Here is a 17848-nt window from a genome sequence, read left to right as displayed (position 1 = left end):
CATCTATACCCCTTATTACTGTTTATGGGCTTCCCAGGTGGCGCAGTGGTAAAGAAGCTGCCTGCCATTGCAGGAGACGTGGGTTCAATCTATGGGTCAGGAAGATCCCCTGGAGAAGGAAATGACAACCCACTCCAGTATTCTTACCTGGGAACTCCTATGGACAGAGGAGCCCGGTGAGCAAAAATCCATGGGGGTTGCAAAAAGTCAGACACAACTGAGCATACACACACACACACACACACATACACACACTGTGTATAGCATAACAAATTAGCCTTTTGTTCATTAGAGCAAGGAAACTTGCTATATCCTTTTACTTATTTATTTAACATTTTTTGAGCAATTTAAAGTTTACAGGGAAAAATGAGTGGAAATCATGCAGCTCCCATCTATCTCCTCCCTCTACTTCTCCTGCCCTAATTTCCCCAATTCTTAACATCTTGCATTAGTATGGTACATTTGTTACAATTGATGAGTCCATATAGACACATTATTATTAACCAAAGCCTGTAGTTTGTAACTGTTGGTGTTGTACATTTTATGGGTTGTGACAAATGTATAATGACATAAATCCATCATTCGAGTGTCATGCAGAATAGTCTCACTACCCTAAAACCCCACGCGCCATCTATTTATCCCCCTCTCCCTCTCCACCCCTCTCCCCTCTCCCCAAACACGGTCAACTGCTGGTCTTTGTACTGTCTCCATAACTGTGCCTTTTCCAGAATGCCTTGTGGTTGGAATCATACAGTATGTAGTCTTTTCAGACTGGCCTCTCTCACTTAATTATACACACTTAAGCTTCCTCCATGTCTTTTTGTGGCTTGATACACTTATTTCTGTTTACCACTGACTAATATTTCATTGTGTGGATATACAACAGTTTGTTTAGCCATTCACCTATGAAAGGATGTGTTGTTTGCCTCCAAGTTTTGGCAATCGTGAATGAAGCTGCTGTGAACACCTACCTGTGTATAAGTGTTTGTGTGGACATGAGTTTTCAGTTCCTTTGGGTAAATACCAGGCAGTGTGACTGCTGGATCATATGCTAAGACTATGTTCAGTTTTGTAGAAAACTACCAAACTGTCTCCCAAGTGGCCACACCATTTTTCACCCTTATCAGTATTTGGCATTGTCAGTGTTTTGTTTGTTTGTTTGTTTTGGTTCTGGCCATTCTAATAGCGTATCTATTAGGGTATCTCATTTTGCTTTAATTTGCAATTTCCTAGGGGTCGCTAGGAGCCGGACACGACTGAGCAACTTCACTCTCACTTTTCACTTTCATGCATTGGAGGAAATGGCAACCCACTCCAGTGTTTTTGCCTAGAGAATCCCAGGGACGGGGGAGCCTGGTGGGCTGCCGTCTATGGGGTCGCACAGAGTCGGACATGACTGAAGCGACTTAGCAGCAGCAGCAGCAACGACATATGGTATTCAGCATCTTTTCATGATTATTTGCTGTCTGTATATTTTTGTTTGTGAGATGTCTATTCAGAGATTTTACCCACTGGATTGTTTTCCTGTTGCTGAGTTGTTAGAGTTCTTTTTATGTTTTGGATATCTGTCCTTTACCTAGTATGTATTTTGCAAAGATTTTTCTCCCAGTCTTTACATTCTCTCTTTTTTATTTATTTTTAATTGGAGGATAATTGCTTTACAATGTTATGTTGGTTTCTGCCATACAGCAACAAGAATCAGCCACAGGTATACATATGTCCCCTCCCTCTTGAACCTTCCTCCCACCTCCCACCCATTCCACCCCTCTGGGTTGTCACAGAGACCAGGCTGAGCTTTTTGTGTTAATAAATTCCCACTGGCTATCTGTTTTACATATGGTAATGGCTGTTTCCGTGCTCCTCTCTCAATTTGTCCCATCCTCTCCTTCCTCCACTGTGTCCACAAGTGTGTTCTGCATGTCTTCATCTCTACTGCTGCCCTGCAAATAGGTTCATCAGTAACATCTTTCTAGAGTCCATATATACGTGTTACTATAGGATATTTGTTTTGGTGCATCCTAATACTTGTTTATCTTTCATCATTTAAACTCCAACATCTGCCTCTTCTGAAGTACTTCTGACCTCCAGGTTGATGGCTGTTAAAAAGCTTGGACAGTTTGAACTCTCCCGGCCTGTTTACCATCGACTCTCCGTTGCGCGGTCAGTTGCATCGTAGATGGGATCAAGTCATCAAGCCCAACAGCAGCTCAACCGCAGCCCTCACGTTCTTCCGCGGAATCATCACTCTATCATCTCCTCCGAGTCGGCCGGTGGCCCATCCAAGTTGGCCGGGTCCCGGGGAGCCGATTGGAGCGGCCGAAACATTTTTGCTGACTGCAGTCATGCTCTCCCGGCCCGTTTGCTGGAATAGACACAGACACCGATTGGGTCACGCTGAAGACATTCCTGTCTTGTGAAGCAAGTCTGTTTGTATTTTAGGTTTGCCAGGACTAATGAATTAAAACATTTGGACGCTCCGCAACTTGCTGTTTATCAATGCCTCTTGACAGGAGGAGGGTTTTTCTTTTGCGCTTGCTTTTTCTAGAAGCATGACAACATCCTGGCTGCGGGAGAGGCAAGGAAAGGAGAGAGGGGTCGTGGAGGGAAGCGGAACAGGGAGAGGCCCCGTGGGACGCTGGGGTCTGGGGGACAGCAGGTAGCAGCGAGCCGCCCTCCCAGCTGTCACTGCTGCTCAGATTGTCACGCTGCTATGTGGCAGGTGCAGCCTGGTCTGCCACTAGGTCTCTACTCCACAAAGGCAGCAACCGGCCAAGGCAGTGGCTGGCCCTGGATTACACGAGTCCAGACACTCGACTAAGTGAGGTAAGGCGACAGGTGTGAAAGGCCAACGAAACGCTCAGAGCACCAGCAACTTCACCAAAGCTCTGCTACCGCCCCGAGGAGGAATCAGCCCATTTCCCCCAGGCGGTGTGATGAAAAGGCAAGTGGGTGCAGGGGCTGACACCGTGTGGAACTCCAGATCCACCCAACTTTGCCGCCCGCCATCCTTTGGGAGGCAGACAGATGTTCTCCGTTGTGTGGAGGGGAGGGGCTCTAATTGGCTGTGTTGATCAATTTCATTCTCCCCCACCCCTTGGCTGGAAACCCTGCCAGGGATCTATCTACAAAACCCCTGGAGGCAAATTTCCACCCCTTGTGGTTTCTGTCTTGGTGCAAGAAAGCACTGGGAGACTTAGCCAAAGGAGGAGTGAAGCTTTTCACCCTCAGATGTTCCGATAATATGGTTTGGTGATGGTACAGGGTGTGATGATAAGACTTTTTCTTTTGGCTGCAACTTTAAGGGGATTTTTATTGTTTGTTTTGTTTAATTTGAGACAGTCTGTTCTATTCCCTAGGAACAGGTGGCTAACGAGATGGTTGATTCTAACCAGACGAGACTACACACAAATGTATGTCAGAGCTAAGATAAAGCAAATTTTGAGTCAAGTAACAGTGATTTTATATTACCCTTTTCTTGAGTCGAATGTTTCATGTTAATCCTTTTTTCTAACTTAGAATGACATGACTTGGAGTGCTTAATGGTTCATTGCTACTTGTAGTGTTAAATGAATGGGCCAACTATGATTCTAACTGGGTGATAAACAGTCGCTGGTTTTTCTCCAAAGCTATGCTAGGTGTTTAATATAAGCCTGTTCTCTTTTCATGTACTGGGTAAGATGATTCCATATGTATGTATGTCTAAATATACGTATGTATATATATATGCATTTGCTTTGACTCTATAAATAATTGTAAAAACAAAATTCAGTTTTCTAGAACACTATTTTTAGATAGAGAAAAGTTATGGGAAAGAATCAGAAACCTTGCTGTGAGAAAATGCCCTGCTACAGCAGTTCCCAGAATCTCACTAAGGATGGGTAAATAGATGATTTATATATTGCCATTTTTAGAAACATTTTCCTTAAAATATCATTCAGAGTTTTTGGTTTACTGTCTCCATGAGAAGGAAAATAGAAGGCTTAGGGGGATGCTTGATTAAAAATAGAGACGTTAAATACATGAGTTTAAATGGCAGAGATATCGTGTATTTATAATATCTTTTCCTAGTTCCATTGAATAAAAACAAATATCTTTGTTAAAATGTATTTGGGCTAAATTCTCTTATTTTAACAAAGAAATATTCATATATTTTCACCTACCCCAATCCATTTTATCTGTAGTATGTTTTTCCATTCATTTCTATCTTAGTTTATTAATTCAATGATAATTTAGTTTGTGGGGTGGCGTATGCGTAGGATGTTTTAGGATTTGTCTTTTGTTTATATTATATGTTGTCTTTTGCTTTTATCATATATACTTTAGAAATGTTTGATAGACTTATAGGTAATCAGATATTTAAAGCACATACTATTCATAATATAATGGGGGAATGTCTTTAAGTAGTCTTTGGTATTGAAATAATTAAGTAGTCATTGAAATAATTCCATGATATGATACTCGTTTGTTACCACTCCCAGATCAATAATTCAGATCCAGTTTAGGCTTCTGAGTGTGAAGAACTGTCTGATGCCTTATTAAGATTCTTTATCCCCCTCAATTAAAAATAAAGCACTATGTAAGACCTCAAAGGGCCAGGGCTGGATGGGTCAGTATAGGAGATATTTTAAAAAGTGAGGTGGGTGGAGATTTTGCTCCATCCTGTAAATCTCACTCTAGATGTATTTCCAAAGCAAATTTTTTTTATAAGCCAGAAAAAGAATTTTAAATGGAGCAGGTGTAGGGAAAGGAAGCTAGGAGCTAGAAACAGCTTTAAAATAAGAAAACATTGCTTACTAATTTTCTTTTCTAATTTCCAAAGGGCTCTTGGGACGATGTTGGATAAAGTGACCATGGCTCTGTCTTGTCCTTGCAGCTGGAAGACCCAGAGGAAGGCCAAGGCTCAGGTGCCCACATGATCAGCACAGCCAGGGTACCTGCAGATAAGCCAGTACGCATTGCCTTCAGCCTCGATAATGCTGCAGGTATGCTCTGCTCTGAGGAAAAGAGCCCCCCTACCACCACCCTGCCTCCTGCCTTCTTACCATCATCTTTTTCATGAAGGGTATTTAAAAATGCATGCCTGGGGACTTCCCTGGCAGTCCGGTGGTTAGGACTCTGCACTTCCTCTGCAGGGGCTACAGGTTCGATCCTTGGTCAGGGAACTAAGATCTTGCATGCTGCATGACCTAAAAAAGAGCATGCCTGGTATGATCCAGTGATGGGGAGTATGGTTTTTTTTTTTTTAATCACGCATTGTTGAAGTGTGGCTTCCAGAAATCCCTCTGGTGATATTTCCATCTCCAAACTTTGGGTGGTTGGAGCACATTTCTTTTTCACTTTCTCCGTTTTCGCTTTCTTTTATTATAAAATTCATGGAGCTATAACAATTTCAAAGGAGAGCAAATTATGTCATTGTTCAAACTGCATGAGGAAACGTGTACTAAGAGCTGGCAGTTGGCTAGGTAAGATAAAAATATCACTGTCCTGGTTCCAGCAGCATTTCCTGAAGCCCAGTCCTAAATGCTGGTTTCTTGCTGGTGCTCCCACACTTCCGGCTAAATAGACTCCAACGGGAGTGATGAATGGGACAGGTGAGGCGAACCCTCTTGAAATAGTCCCGTCTGAGGTGAGGCTGCCATACTTAGAGCCCTGTGTCATGGCTTCCTTCAGTGACCTCTTAACATGCATATTCAGTTGCACCCCCTTTGACAGGGGACCCCAGGTGGTGTGAGGTCACAGCCTCGAGGAAGGGAAGGCTTGGGTTTCTTCCACTGGCATCAGCTTTTGCCTGCAGTCTAATGTCATCCGTTAAAGTCACATAATCATACACTTTAAACCACATCATCATTGAAACCTTAGATCTTCTGAGAATTGATTCTTTGCTTCCCTCTTTCTTCCTTCCTTCCTTCTTTCTTACGGTGCTCCTGGAGGAAGGAACAGTTTAAAAAGTAATGATTGAAAGGGGACGAAGTAATACCGGGTAAGGATCTGGGCTCTGTGATGTCTGACATTACACAGCCCATTCAGACTTGACCACATGTGCGCAGTCGCTCAGTCTTTGCGACGCTGACTGCAGCCCACCAGGCTCCCTTGTCCATGGAGTTTTCTAGGCAAGGATACTGGAGTGGGTTGCCATTTCCTCCTCCATCAGACTTTATTAGACTGCATGGTTATGATGGTGACAATTACCCTGGGGTTCCTAGACTGTGCAGCCCCCAGTGGTGGATTCGTTCTAGAGGTGAAAGAGGTGAAGCCTTGATTCTTTATCACCTACTTTTCTGACACTTTTTCCATGGCTGCTGTTATGCTGTATTCCCACTCAATGTTGCCCTGAAAGACAATGGTGAAGGGAAATCCTCCCAACTGGCGAATCAACACATCCCAACTTAGAAATGACAATGACTATCAGTTGCATTTGTCTTTTCACTAGACTTTCATTTATACTATTTCTGATCTTTGGAATAACCATGCTATGTACCTATTAGTATTCTTAATTTGCAGAGACAAAGACTGAAGTCCAGAGACCACGCTGTTAGTAAATAACAGAGTTATGATTTAAACTCTCATCCCTGGACTGGACTGTTTAAACCCTCTCCATTATTCCAAGCTGTGTCTCTAAGAAGAAAAAGAAAACTACATGTGTAGGGAGAAAGAGTCTGTAAGAACTCTCTATACTTTCTACTCAATTTATCTATAAACCTAAAACTGCTCTGAAGAATGAAGTCTCTTGTTAAAACAAAAAGAAAAACCAAACAACAAAAAAAGAAAAGCTCCTTCTGTTTTTATGCACTTTATAAATGCAAGATTTTGAGGAGTAACAAGTGCTTGATTGGCTGGCTCTCAAGACAGACACATGTAAACCCAAACTCCAGGGAGAAAGCAAATGTACAATTTTCTTCCTTGTGCTTGTGTTCCACATGAGCAAGACAAGTTCTGTTATAATCAACAGAGTTCCAGAGAAAATGTAGTATATAAAGCTTGTTTGTTCTAAATAGTATGATTATGTCATAATTTGGGATGACACAAATAAATGTGCCCTCATTTTCATTTTAACAAAATTAATGCACAGAAAAGAGCCATGGAGAGAGGAGGCTCTTGCTCTCTGGGTTGCATGAATAGATTCTTCCTTGAAATACAAGATGTACAACTTGTAATTAATTTACCATCATCTTTTGAGCACTGAGAATTCCTGCATATTTTTCATCAGTCAATTTTGATTGGTTTGTTCCAGTCTCTTTCAAATGTCCCAAGAATGTCCACTTCTGAAGTTCATGGGTTTTTTTGATATGCTGGCTTCCAATAAGAGTTGTCATTTATTTCAAGTAATTCCTGCCTTTTACCCCTACAGAAGGACGCTTATGAAGTTTTATGAACAACCTTCTAAAATTAAATTTTAAAAAGGATCAATGCATTCCCATAGATCTAGATAAAGCACCTAACTAGAGAATCCAAGACAGGAGTTAGAGTTCCCTGTTTCTCAATCTTTCTTAAAATAATCATCGGAGAGCACTCATCAAAAATGTATGTTCCATGGCCCTACTCCTACTGCAGTGAGTTCTGACCGAAGCCCAACAATCTGTATTTCCTAATGCACCTGAAGTTACAAGTGTACAGAAAGATGCTTTGCAGACACTTGGGGACACTCCCTCTGAATTCTTGAGTGAGGAGTGTGTCACACCACGCAGCACTTGCCATCACACGCACTGTGCATGCCTTTTGCATTCCAGTGCATGTGGTCTATAGACCACACATGTAGGGGCGAAACAAAGGAAAACATCTCATTTATAATAAGTGAGAAAACCAAGTAAACTTTTAAAAAGTAATTCCATATTATTGAATTTATTGTGGGGAGTAAGGAGAGTCCACGAGAAAAGGAGACATCTTTGTCTGTGAATGTTGAGTTGTTCATTTCTCATAAGCCTAATGCAGTGCTTATTCCTCTAGTCATCTTTTATTTTTCTTCATATTCTTCTGAGACAATTTAGTGTAAAAGTTAAGGGCCTAGGACTTTGGAACTAGTGAGGGGTGGTTTCCAGATTCATTTCCATCACTGTTTGTATGATCTTGCATAAATCACTCAACTTTTCTGAACTTCAGTTTCCCATATGTGTTTAGTAATAACTCATAGAGTTGTTGGAAGAATTAATAACACTATATAGATAAAGGGGGCTTCCCAGGTGGCTCAGTGGTAAAGAATCCACCTGCAATGCAGGAGATGTGGGTTCGATCCTGGGTGGGGAAGACCCCCTGGTGAAGGAAATGACAACCTACTCCTGTATTCTAGCCTGGGAGTCCCCCTGGACAGAGGAGCCTGGTGGGCTACAGTCCATGGGGTTGCAAAGAGTCAGACATGATTTAGTGACTAAAACAATAATAGCAATGTCGATAAAGCATTTAGCATCATGTTTGATACAAATTAAGGACTAAACTAGCCCCTGTGTTAATGGTGACTGATTCTGGAGAATTAAGCAAAGTATAAACCACGAAGCAGCTGTATGTTTCACCTACATCTCACACTTCTATCTCATGTCAAGATAGGGTTTACAGGATAAATGAGCTGCAACTATTTAGCGACTCCTTATTCACTTGGTTGGAGAAGGCAATGGCAAGCCACTCCAGTACTCTTGCCTAGAAAATCCCATGGATGGAGGAGCCTGGTGGGCTACAGTCCATGGGGTCGCCACGAGTCGGTCATGACTGAACGACTTCACTTTCACTTTTTACTTTCACGCAAGATTGTGGGTGTCTCTGCTTCTGCTCTTATTAATTAGCTGAGCTTTACTTAGTTTCTGTATTTCTAGTGCTCTGTCAAAGTCGGGTGGGCTGTGCAACAGAGAAGTACAATGAGATCTCCTATGGGTTTTAAAAGGCAGAGAGATTTGGGGAAAAATCTGTCACCCAGAGCAGATGGGTACAGCTTCTTGGAAGATGTGATAGTCATCCTGGGCTTGAAGGCAGGTAGGGTATAGAAAGAGAGTGTAGGAAAGATAGCATTTCTGGAAATCAGGTGTAAAAAAAGGAAGCTACACATCTTCTGGGGTTTCCCTGGTGGCTCAGCAGTAAAGAATGCGCCTGCAATGCAGACGATGCGGATTTGATCCCTGAGCTGGGAAGATCCCCTGGAGAAGGAAATGGCAACCCACTCCAGTATTCTTCCCTAGGAAATCCCAGGGGCAGAGGAGTCTAGTAGGCTATAGTCCAGGGGGTCGAAAAGAGTCGGACATGACTTAGTGACTAAACAACAACAATAACAACAACACATCTTTTAACAATTCTTCTTTTCTCCTTCAGACAGAAATCATTAGCAAAACCTAAGTCAGGAAGAGCACAATTTGTTCAGGAAATGCTTAAACTCTCTACAACTGGAGCAGAGGTCTGAACTGTGGAAGAGTAACCGGACATTTACTAAGCCCCTCTCTGAGCTGGGCATTTTGCTCAAAGTTTGTTTGCAATTCAGTTCAGTTGCTCGCTTTGTTTTAGATAGCAGTAAACTTGCCTGGAAAATCCCATGGACGGAGGAGCCTGGAAGGCTGCAGTCCATGGGGTTGCTAGAGTTGGACACGACTGAGCAACTTCACTTTCACTTTTCACTTTCATGCATTGGAGAAGGAAATGGCAACCCACTCCAGTGTTCTTGCCTGGAGAGTCCCAGGGATGAGGGAGCCTGGTGGGCTGCCATCTATGGGGTCACACAGAGTTGGACACGACTGAAGCAACTTAGCAGTAGCAAACTAGCATTACCACAGAGAAGGCAATGGCACCCCACTCCGGTACTCTTGCCTGGAAAATCCCATGGACAGAGGAGCCTGGTAGGCTGCAGTCCATGGGGTTGCTCACTTTCACTTTTCACTTTCATGCATTGGAGAAGGAAATGGCAACCTACTCCAGTGTTCTTGCCTGGAGAATCCCAGGGACGGGGAAGCCTGGTGGGCTGCGGTCTGTGGGGTCGCACAGAGTCGGACACGACTGAAGCGACTTAGCAGCAGCAGCAGCAGCATTACCAAGTCAATCAAGAGAGTGCAATGAAAGAGTTTGTTTTGATCAGAAGCAGCAGAGTGTCAAGAATTCTTGAGCAAGGGAGTAATATGATGAAAATGGTAAGTGTTCAATTGATATAGCCTGGAATGTGAGGATATGAGAGAATGGAAGAGGCTTCTTATCATGGCACACAGATAAAGTGGTAAAAGCCTGGATTAGAGAATGGGATGGGATGACTGAATTCAGACTACATTTTGAAAGAAGAGTTGGAAAGACTTGGTGACAGACTGGCCTGGGAGATGGGGAATTGATCATTGATAGCAAAATGAGCCACAAGTCTCCAAAAAGACTATGGACTCCAAGGGGTTAAATAAAGGTAGTCCGTTTTTAGCGGGGAAAAAAGTACCTTTTAAAATACAATCACCATTTCTAGCCTAAGACTAGAATGCTTTATTAAGTAACATTTAGCTAACCGTAACTGCCAGAGGCAGCAATGCTTGTCTTTCTTTTTTTTTTAAAGAATAAATTTTATTGGAACGTCCCTGACAGTACAGTGATTAAGACTTTGTCTTCCGATGCAGGAGGTTCGGGTTTGATCCCTGGTCAGGGAGCTAAGATCTAACATGGGTCTGGGCCAAAAAACCTAAATCATAAAACAGAAGCTATATTGCAACAAATTCAATAAAGACTTTAAAAATGGTCCACATCAAAAAAAAAAAAAAAAAAAAAGAATCTTAAAAAAATTTAATTTTAAATTTATTTGGCTGTACCCTGTGGCTTTGTAGGATCTGGGAATCTCAGTTCCCAGACCAGGGATCAAACCTTGGCCTTGTACAGTGAAAGCTTGGAGTCCTAACCACTGGACTGCAAGGAAATTCCCAGCAATGCTTGTCTTTAATAAACCAATGATATAACTTGTATTGCCTCCAAACTTCAAATTCCAAGAGTTGACTTTCTAAATAGGGACTTTCATGGAGTCAGTTTTCCTCAACAGAAAATGTGCAGAAGAGAAATATGGATCACATCTCTTGGGTTATTAGGAAGAATAACCTGGCCCTTCTCCAATTAGAATTTAGAGTCTGATGGACATGCGGATTTGATGTTAATTACTTGAGAATTTTCCTTATCTTCAGTGGAGCCAAAATCTGGCACACTTTTGAAGAAAATCTAGACCTTGGTGTTAAAAAATTTTCTTATTATTGTAGTCAGAGATACTTATTATTTAGAGTCAGAAATATAAGCCCAAGCTCATAGCTTTCAACATTTTTTTTTTTTAAATCCAGGTCTGATTTCATTAGAAGACATTTAGTTAAAAAAATCAAGACTCACTCTGTTTATGTAAACTGTTTTGTCCCCACAAACCAGGTGTTTTGTGTGGCAGTGGGAATTATGTGGAGTAGCTGAAACAGCTATCCTTGAATCTAATTTAACTGGATATTATATGAATGTCTCTTTGGAAGCAAGATTTACACTTGCAAAACTAGCTCTCAGCAAAACTGTGATACAGGTGAAGTGTCCCTTGTCATTGTTTCCTTCCTTTGACTTCTTCTACCTTTGGTATCTTTTGGTGTTATTTCTCTTTTCCTTCTCAGGGTCCCAAAGTTTCCATACTCCCTTCTCTTCACATTTCAATCCTTGTTTTCAGGAAAGAGCCTGGAAAACCTGATTCATGCTAAGCAATAAGTAAATGTCAAGACTGACCCTTTTCTCTCTCTCGGTGTGTTTGTGCGTATCCATGGGGGAATCAGTAGGAAGCCTAGGGATCAAGTTCCTGCGGGAATTCTACCAGCCAACTTGGTAAGGGTGGCATTTGAGGACATGGGCTGGGTGAGTCTCTTTGCATTTTCCTGAGTCACATTCTGTCCCAATTCTGACCCTACTTTGAGTTCATCTCTCATGAGCTGACAACAATCAGCTGAAAACCACTCAAGCTCTTAGAAGTGGGGGTGTGATCTCCTATATTTATATTCTTTTCAGCAGCAGTCCCCAAGCTTTTTGGCACCAGGGACCAGTTTCGTGGAAGACGATATTTCCACAGAAGGAGGGGTAGGTTTTAGGATGATTCAAGCACATCACACTTATTGTGCACTTTATTTCTATTATTATTATATTAGTTCCATCTCAGATCATGAGGCTTTGGATCCCAGGTGTTGGGGATCCCTGATTTGTAGAGCACAGAATAGAGAACCCTAGTTAGAACTTAATAAATACTATAAAATCTATAATACAATATCGATAACCCCTCTGAGTTCGTGCTTCTGATACCAGGTGAAGATTTTTTGAGATACAGCTGCATTTATTGGTTGGAATCTGTTGCTTAAGGCTGTAAAGAAACGATCAGAGTGGAAATGAATGCTTATGGAGTTCCTGGGTGCTTTTGCTTGTACTATCTCATCAATTTAGTCCAAGTGACAACTCTGCTGAAAAGATGTTATTATACCCATTTTACAGAAGTGGAAATGTTGGCTAAGGAAGGTTAAATAACTTGTGGAGGCACTAGTGGTAAAGAACTCACCTGCGAATGCAGCAGACAGAAGAGGCACGTGTTTGATCCCTGGGTTGGGAAGATCCCATGGAGGAGAACATGGCAACCCACTCCAGTATTCTTGCCTGGAGAATCCCATGAACAGGGGAGACTGGTGGGCTACAGTTCATGGGGTTGCAAAAAGTTGGACACGACTGAAGCGACTTAGCACGCAGGCACTCTAATCAAGCCTCTGATAAATAATGGGAAAAGATTCAAAGCCAGGCCCTTGGGGTTAATTTTACTTTATTACCCATTTAGAGGTAGGGTCCAGGTAGCACAGTGGTAAAGAATTTGCCTGCCAATGCAGGAGACACAAGAGACGAGGGTTTGATCCCTGGGTCGGGAAGATCCCCTGGAGGAGGAAATGGCAAGCCGCTCCTGTATACTTGCCTAGGAAATTCCATGGACAGAGGAGCCTGGCAGGCTATAGTCCACGGGGTCACAAAGAATCAGACATGCCTGAGTGCAAGCAAGGCAAGAAGGAATCCAAGTAATAAACAAATGAGTGTTCCTGTCAGCAAATGGCTTCCCTGGTGGTCCTGGGAGACGATGAGGGAAAGTTCGTTCGGATACGTTTTCACAGAGTAGGAAAGAAGAAAGGGAGAGGTAAATTCTATTTAGTGGTGTGCTGAGAAATAAATGTATTTCCAAAGGGTTCTTGGAACACAGGTTTCTGAGTGAGTGACTATGTTTCTAAGCTGAAAGTGAAAGTCAAATCGCTCAGTCGTGTCTGACTCTTTGTGACACCAAGCTCCTCTGTCCATGGGATTTTTCAGGCAAGAGTGCTGGAGTGGGTTGCCATTTCCTTCTCCAAGGGATTTTCCCAACCCAGGGATCGAACCTGGGTCTCCAGCATTGCAGACAGAAGCTTTACTGTCTGAGCCACCAGGGAAGCCCGTTTCTAAGCTAAATAAGTCCAAAAATTCTTACAAAAGAATAAATCAATAAGATTCACAAAATGATAGCTACAATGATAGTGACTAGAAGAGTGTTTCATAGATATATAAAATCTATGTTTAAACTTAAAAAGGTCTCTCCATGCAGAGAAATATCACTCAGTCTATTTGATATATGATCTGTTTGCCTGATAGTTTTAGGTACTGGTTACAGTAATATGGTGATTTTTACTAATTGACAACCTACTAGGTATCATACCAAAGCTGTACCTTTATCCATATCTGTATCTCTAGTCCTAATTATATGGGCCCTGAAAATTCAATGTGTATTAAAGCAGTCTCCTCTCGAATGTTTAACAAGCAGAAAACAAAGTTTAAAAAAAGGATGAAGTGTTTCAAAACGATATAATGCTCTAACAAGAACCAAGCTATCTATAAATCTTAAAATAGCTTTTTGATGTATTAGTAATGTGAGTTGGCCGCCCTATGTCATTTATTTATTTCTAAAAATAATGTGAATCTTTATTTAGATTTCAAACGAAAGTACTCAAAAGACTTTTCATGTGTAACTTAAAATTTTTTTTAAACATTATTTTATATAATGTTTGCTTTGATAGGGAAGTAAAGACAAACCCTTTTAAAATTCAGATTTGAATGAAGAGATTAAACCTTAAAGACCTGAAGTTATGGCCACACCAGGGAAATCTTTAACTTGGCATCAGATCAGATCAGTCGCTCAGTCGTGTCGGACTCTTTGCGACCCCATGAATCGCAGCATGCCAGGCCTCCCTGTCCATGACCAACTCCCGGAGTTCACTCAGACTCACGTCCATCTAGTCAGTGATGCCATCCAGCCATCTCATCCTCTGTCGTCCCCTTCTCCTCTTGCCCCCAATCCCTCCCAGCATCAGAGTCTTTTCCAATGAGTCAACTCTTCGCATGAGGTGGCCAAAGTACTGGAGTTTCGGCTTCAGCATCATCCCCTCCAAAGAAATCCCAGGGCTGATCTCTTTCAGAATGGACTGGTTGGATCTCCTTGCAGTCCAAGGGACTCTCAGGAGTCTTCTCCAACACCACAGTTCAAAAGCATCAATTCTTCAGTGCTCAGCTTTCTTCACAGTTCAACTCTCACATCCATACATGACCACAGGAAAAACCATAGCCTTGACTAGACGAAACTTTGTTGGCAAAGTAATGTCTCTGCTTTTGAATATGCTATCTAGGTTGGTCATAACTTTCCTTCCAAGGAGTAAGCATCTTTCAATTTCATGGCTGCAGTCACCATCTGTAGTGATTTTGGAGCCCAGAAAAATGAAGTCTGACACTGTTTCCACTGTTTCCCCATCCATTTCCCATGAAGTGATGGGACCGGATGTGATGATCTTTGTTTTCTGAATGTTGAGCTTTAAGCCAACTTTTTCACTCTCCACTTTCACTTTCATCAAGAGGCTTTTTAGTTCCTCTTCACTTTCTGCCATAAGGGTGTTGTCATCTGCATATCTGAGGTTATTGATATTTCTCCCGGCAATCTTGATTCCAGGTGAGTTAAATTACATAGAGTACTGAATTACTCTAATTCAGTAATTAGAGTCGGTGATCTTGATCTTACCTGTTCTCATTGGATTATTCAGATGATGAAGATAATACCCTTAATCCACACCATTATACATATACTCACGCATGCCTGCATGCGCGCTCACACACACACACACATACCCCTTCTCTCGCCGTTACAACTTTGGCTGAGTTTATGGTGAAAAGATGGAAAGTAAACGTGATTATCTTAAGCATTCATTATTACTACTGATTATTTCCTAGGTGCTAGGCTTTAGGCTAAATGATTGACATATGAATTCCTTTACTAATAATAAATCTGAGACAGAGAATGTCACACCCATTTTGCAGAGGAGAAAACTGAGTCTCCAAGAGATGTTGATCTTCCACTCTCACCACTTAAAGAGTGGCCAACTTGAGATTCAAATGCAGGTCTGTCTATCCTACCGAGTGGCACTGGCCCATGTAATTAGTGGTTAGGAGTCTACACAAGCAAACAGTAAACAGGAAAGGTTTTGGACGAGCCTCTGCACTGTGGGCACCACCCAAACTCTTGCCTCTCTAGTGTCAGCTTGCCCCTGATGTATCTTGAAAGACAGTCTCCTGGGCACCAGCACCAGGGGTTGTCCTGTAGGTAGGACAACAATTTGTGGAGGCATGGTGCAAAAATTCTGGGGCTCTTGGTTCAAAAGTTACTAAGAATTTCAAGACAGCGTACTCAGATCATTAAGCCAAGTGTGGACCGCCTGTGAAGGGCAATTGCAATCGTGTGGGTGCATTCCCAGGAAGCCGGCTCTGGCTGCCGGACGTGTAGACGCATTGAATGGATTCTATGCCAGCTGTCTCTCAGCTTCTTGGTTGGGGAGTGGAGTGAGGCTTGGGAATTTTCTCTGATCGTGACTTCTTCCTCTCCTGAGGTCATCTTCTCTGGGTGGAGAGCTACACTTGTTTTACCAAGGATTTAGAGTTTGGAAGGCTAGATAGACTTAGTTGTATGTAGGATTGGGGGCACAGGGGTTGAGGGGTAGGGGGAGATGGTTGACTCCAGAGTCCAGTCAAGATGTTGTCTAGAGCAGTTGTTCTCAAACACTGGTTCATAGACATGCTTTGGTTTTGATGAAGTTTTCCTCTCTGATGTTAAGAGAAGTAAGAACATGGTAGTGTGTGTGTGTGATTATGTGTGTCTATAAAGCTAAATTTATCCAATGTTATTGTTGTCGTGGGGCTTCCATGGTGGCTCAGATGGCAAAGAATCTGCTTACAGTGAGGAGGCCTGGGTTCCATCCCTGCATTGGGAAGGTCCCCAGAGGAGCCTGGTGGGCTACAGTCCATGGGGTCGCAGAGTCAGATACAACTGAATGACAGACACACACACACACCACACACAAGGGCATGACTCCCAGTGTTTGGGGGAATGTGTTCCTGGCTCATGAAGTACAAAAGTATGGGAAACTGTGGAGCAGAAGGTGAAGCAGTGCAGGGCAGCATGAGAAGAGCCCTGGGTGGGGTGACACCGCTTATGAGACTCCTTGCCCTTCTTGGGGCCCTTTGTCTTCAGCTCTGCTCTGAGAATCTGGGACCAGATGATTGCCCAGTCCCTTCCAGCTGCAGCATTCTCTGAGAGCTCTGGCCGCATAGCTCTAATTACTAAATATCATCGAGGATTTGGGTTACAGACCCAATGGGTCTTGCTTATCCCATTCATGGAGAATCACAGAGCAGACAATTTAAGGAAATCTGAAACAGAATAACCACCAAAGCAATCCAACAGCTGCTAAATAGATGCTTAGACAAGCCCATCATAAAATGTACTATGGTATGTCATAATGGTTGGGATACCAATCAGAAAGTTCTATCTTAAGTACCATTGACTTAGTCACATTGTGCTGGCAAAACAGGCAGTGAACATCTGTTTATTAAAAAAAAGTCTCTTTCATTCTTTCCTTTATCTTTCATCCTTTTATAAATTCCTGGGGCTACATTTTGCTTGATCCATCAAGCCCACAGTGCCATTTTGAAAAGGAAGCCTATGAATTATTTTCTTAGTGCATTAAAAATGTGATAAAGTAGTGTGCCAGTTGAGCACAGAACCTCAGTCCCTGCCTTGAATATAACAGGTATTCAATAAATATTTGGTAAACAAATACATTTTAAAAGATGTACTTGCATTCTGATTTTTATCACATTATACACATATCTAGCAGCTACTCTCTTTTTTTTTTTAAACAAAAGCCAAATTTGCCAAGGTGGTGTCTTACATAGCTACTGTACACTCTACTTTGTGCTTCTGGAATTGTCAAAACAAACCTAACTGAACTTACGAACTCTGATCTGATATCACTGTCAAAATGTTTTACAATGATTTGGCCAAATGTTTGTGGAACAGCTGTGCTTCTAGTCTGCCTGAGTCATTTTTCTTCTTTCATTTTGGCCCGATCCAGTGATTCATTATTCTGCTTTTAGAATATTTGCCTATTTTTAAAACCAGTCAGAGAAGGCAGCCACTGTTTAAAAGTAAACACACCACACATCAACTTGGAGCAGCTTTGTAAGCAGCTTTGCAAGCCCTGAAATTCCTGGCTGGCAGGGATGCCAGCTAAACCAGATGGCATCAGGCAGTGAAATACAGGACTGGCTTTCAAACACAGCCAATTCCTTACATCTGTCTTTGGTTTTCTTGTTTCCGCTGCCATTTCCTGCTTGGATTAATCCAACCTGATCCATTCCTTAACAAAAATCTTGCCTTTATTTTCTAAAATATTTTTTATGTGTTTATTTCTATGTCAATCAATCAGACTTTTTTTTTTTCAACTCTAGGAATTCAGTCTTAAGCCTTTACTTATCTGCAAAATTGTCAACTTGGTTCCATGTATGTGCTTCTATTATATATGGT

The 17848-nt window shown here is 42.1% G+C and overlaps 1 protein-coding gene across 4 annotated transcripts in view; it reads left to right on the top strand.

Moving 5' to 3' along the window:
* Positions 1-2290: 2290 nt before the first annotated feature.
* MAP3K7CL (MAP3K7 C-terminal like) overlaps positions 2291-17848 on the top strand; it is a 48286-nt gene continuing 32728 nt past the window's right edge. The window contains exons 1-3 of one of the 4 annotated variants that reach the window (XM_027540614.1): positions 2330-2823; positions 3357-3410; positions 4874-4982. In XM_027540614.1, the coding sequence (XP_027396415.1) occupies positions 3375-3410; positions 4874-4982 (145 nt within the window). In that variant the 5' untranslated portion in view covers positions 2330-2823; positions 3357-3374. Of the gene's footprint in view, positions 2942-3172; positions 3263-3356; positions 3411-4873; positions 4983-17848 lie in introns of those variants that run through there. The other 3 variants (XM_027540701.1, XM_027540877.1, XM_027540788.1) reach the window with 3 other exon arrangements.

The sequence above is a fragment of the Bos indicus x Bos taurus genome, chromosome 1 (genome assembly GCF_003369695.1).
Source record: "Bos indicus x Bos taurus breed Angus x Brahman F1 hybrid chromosome 1, Bos_hybrid_MaternalHap_v2.0, whole genome shotgun sequence".
NCBI lineage: Eukaryota > Metazoa > Chordata > Mammalia > Artiodactyla > Bovidae > Bos > Bos indicus x Bos taurus.
This window is presented reverse-complemented; position numbering and strand designations above follow the sequence as displayed.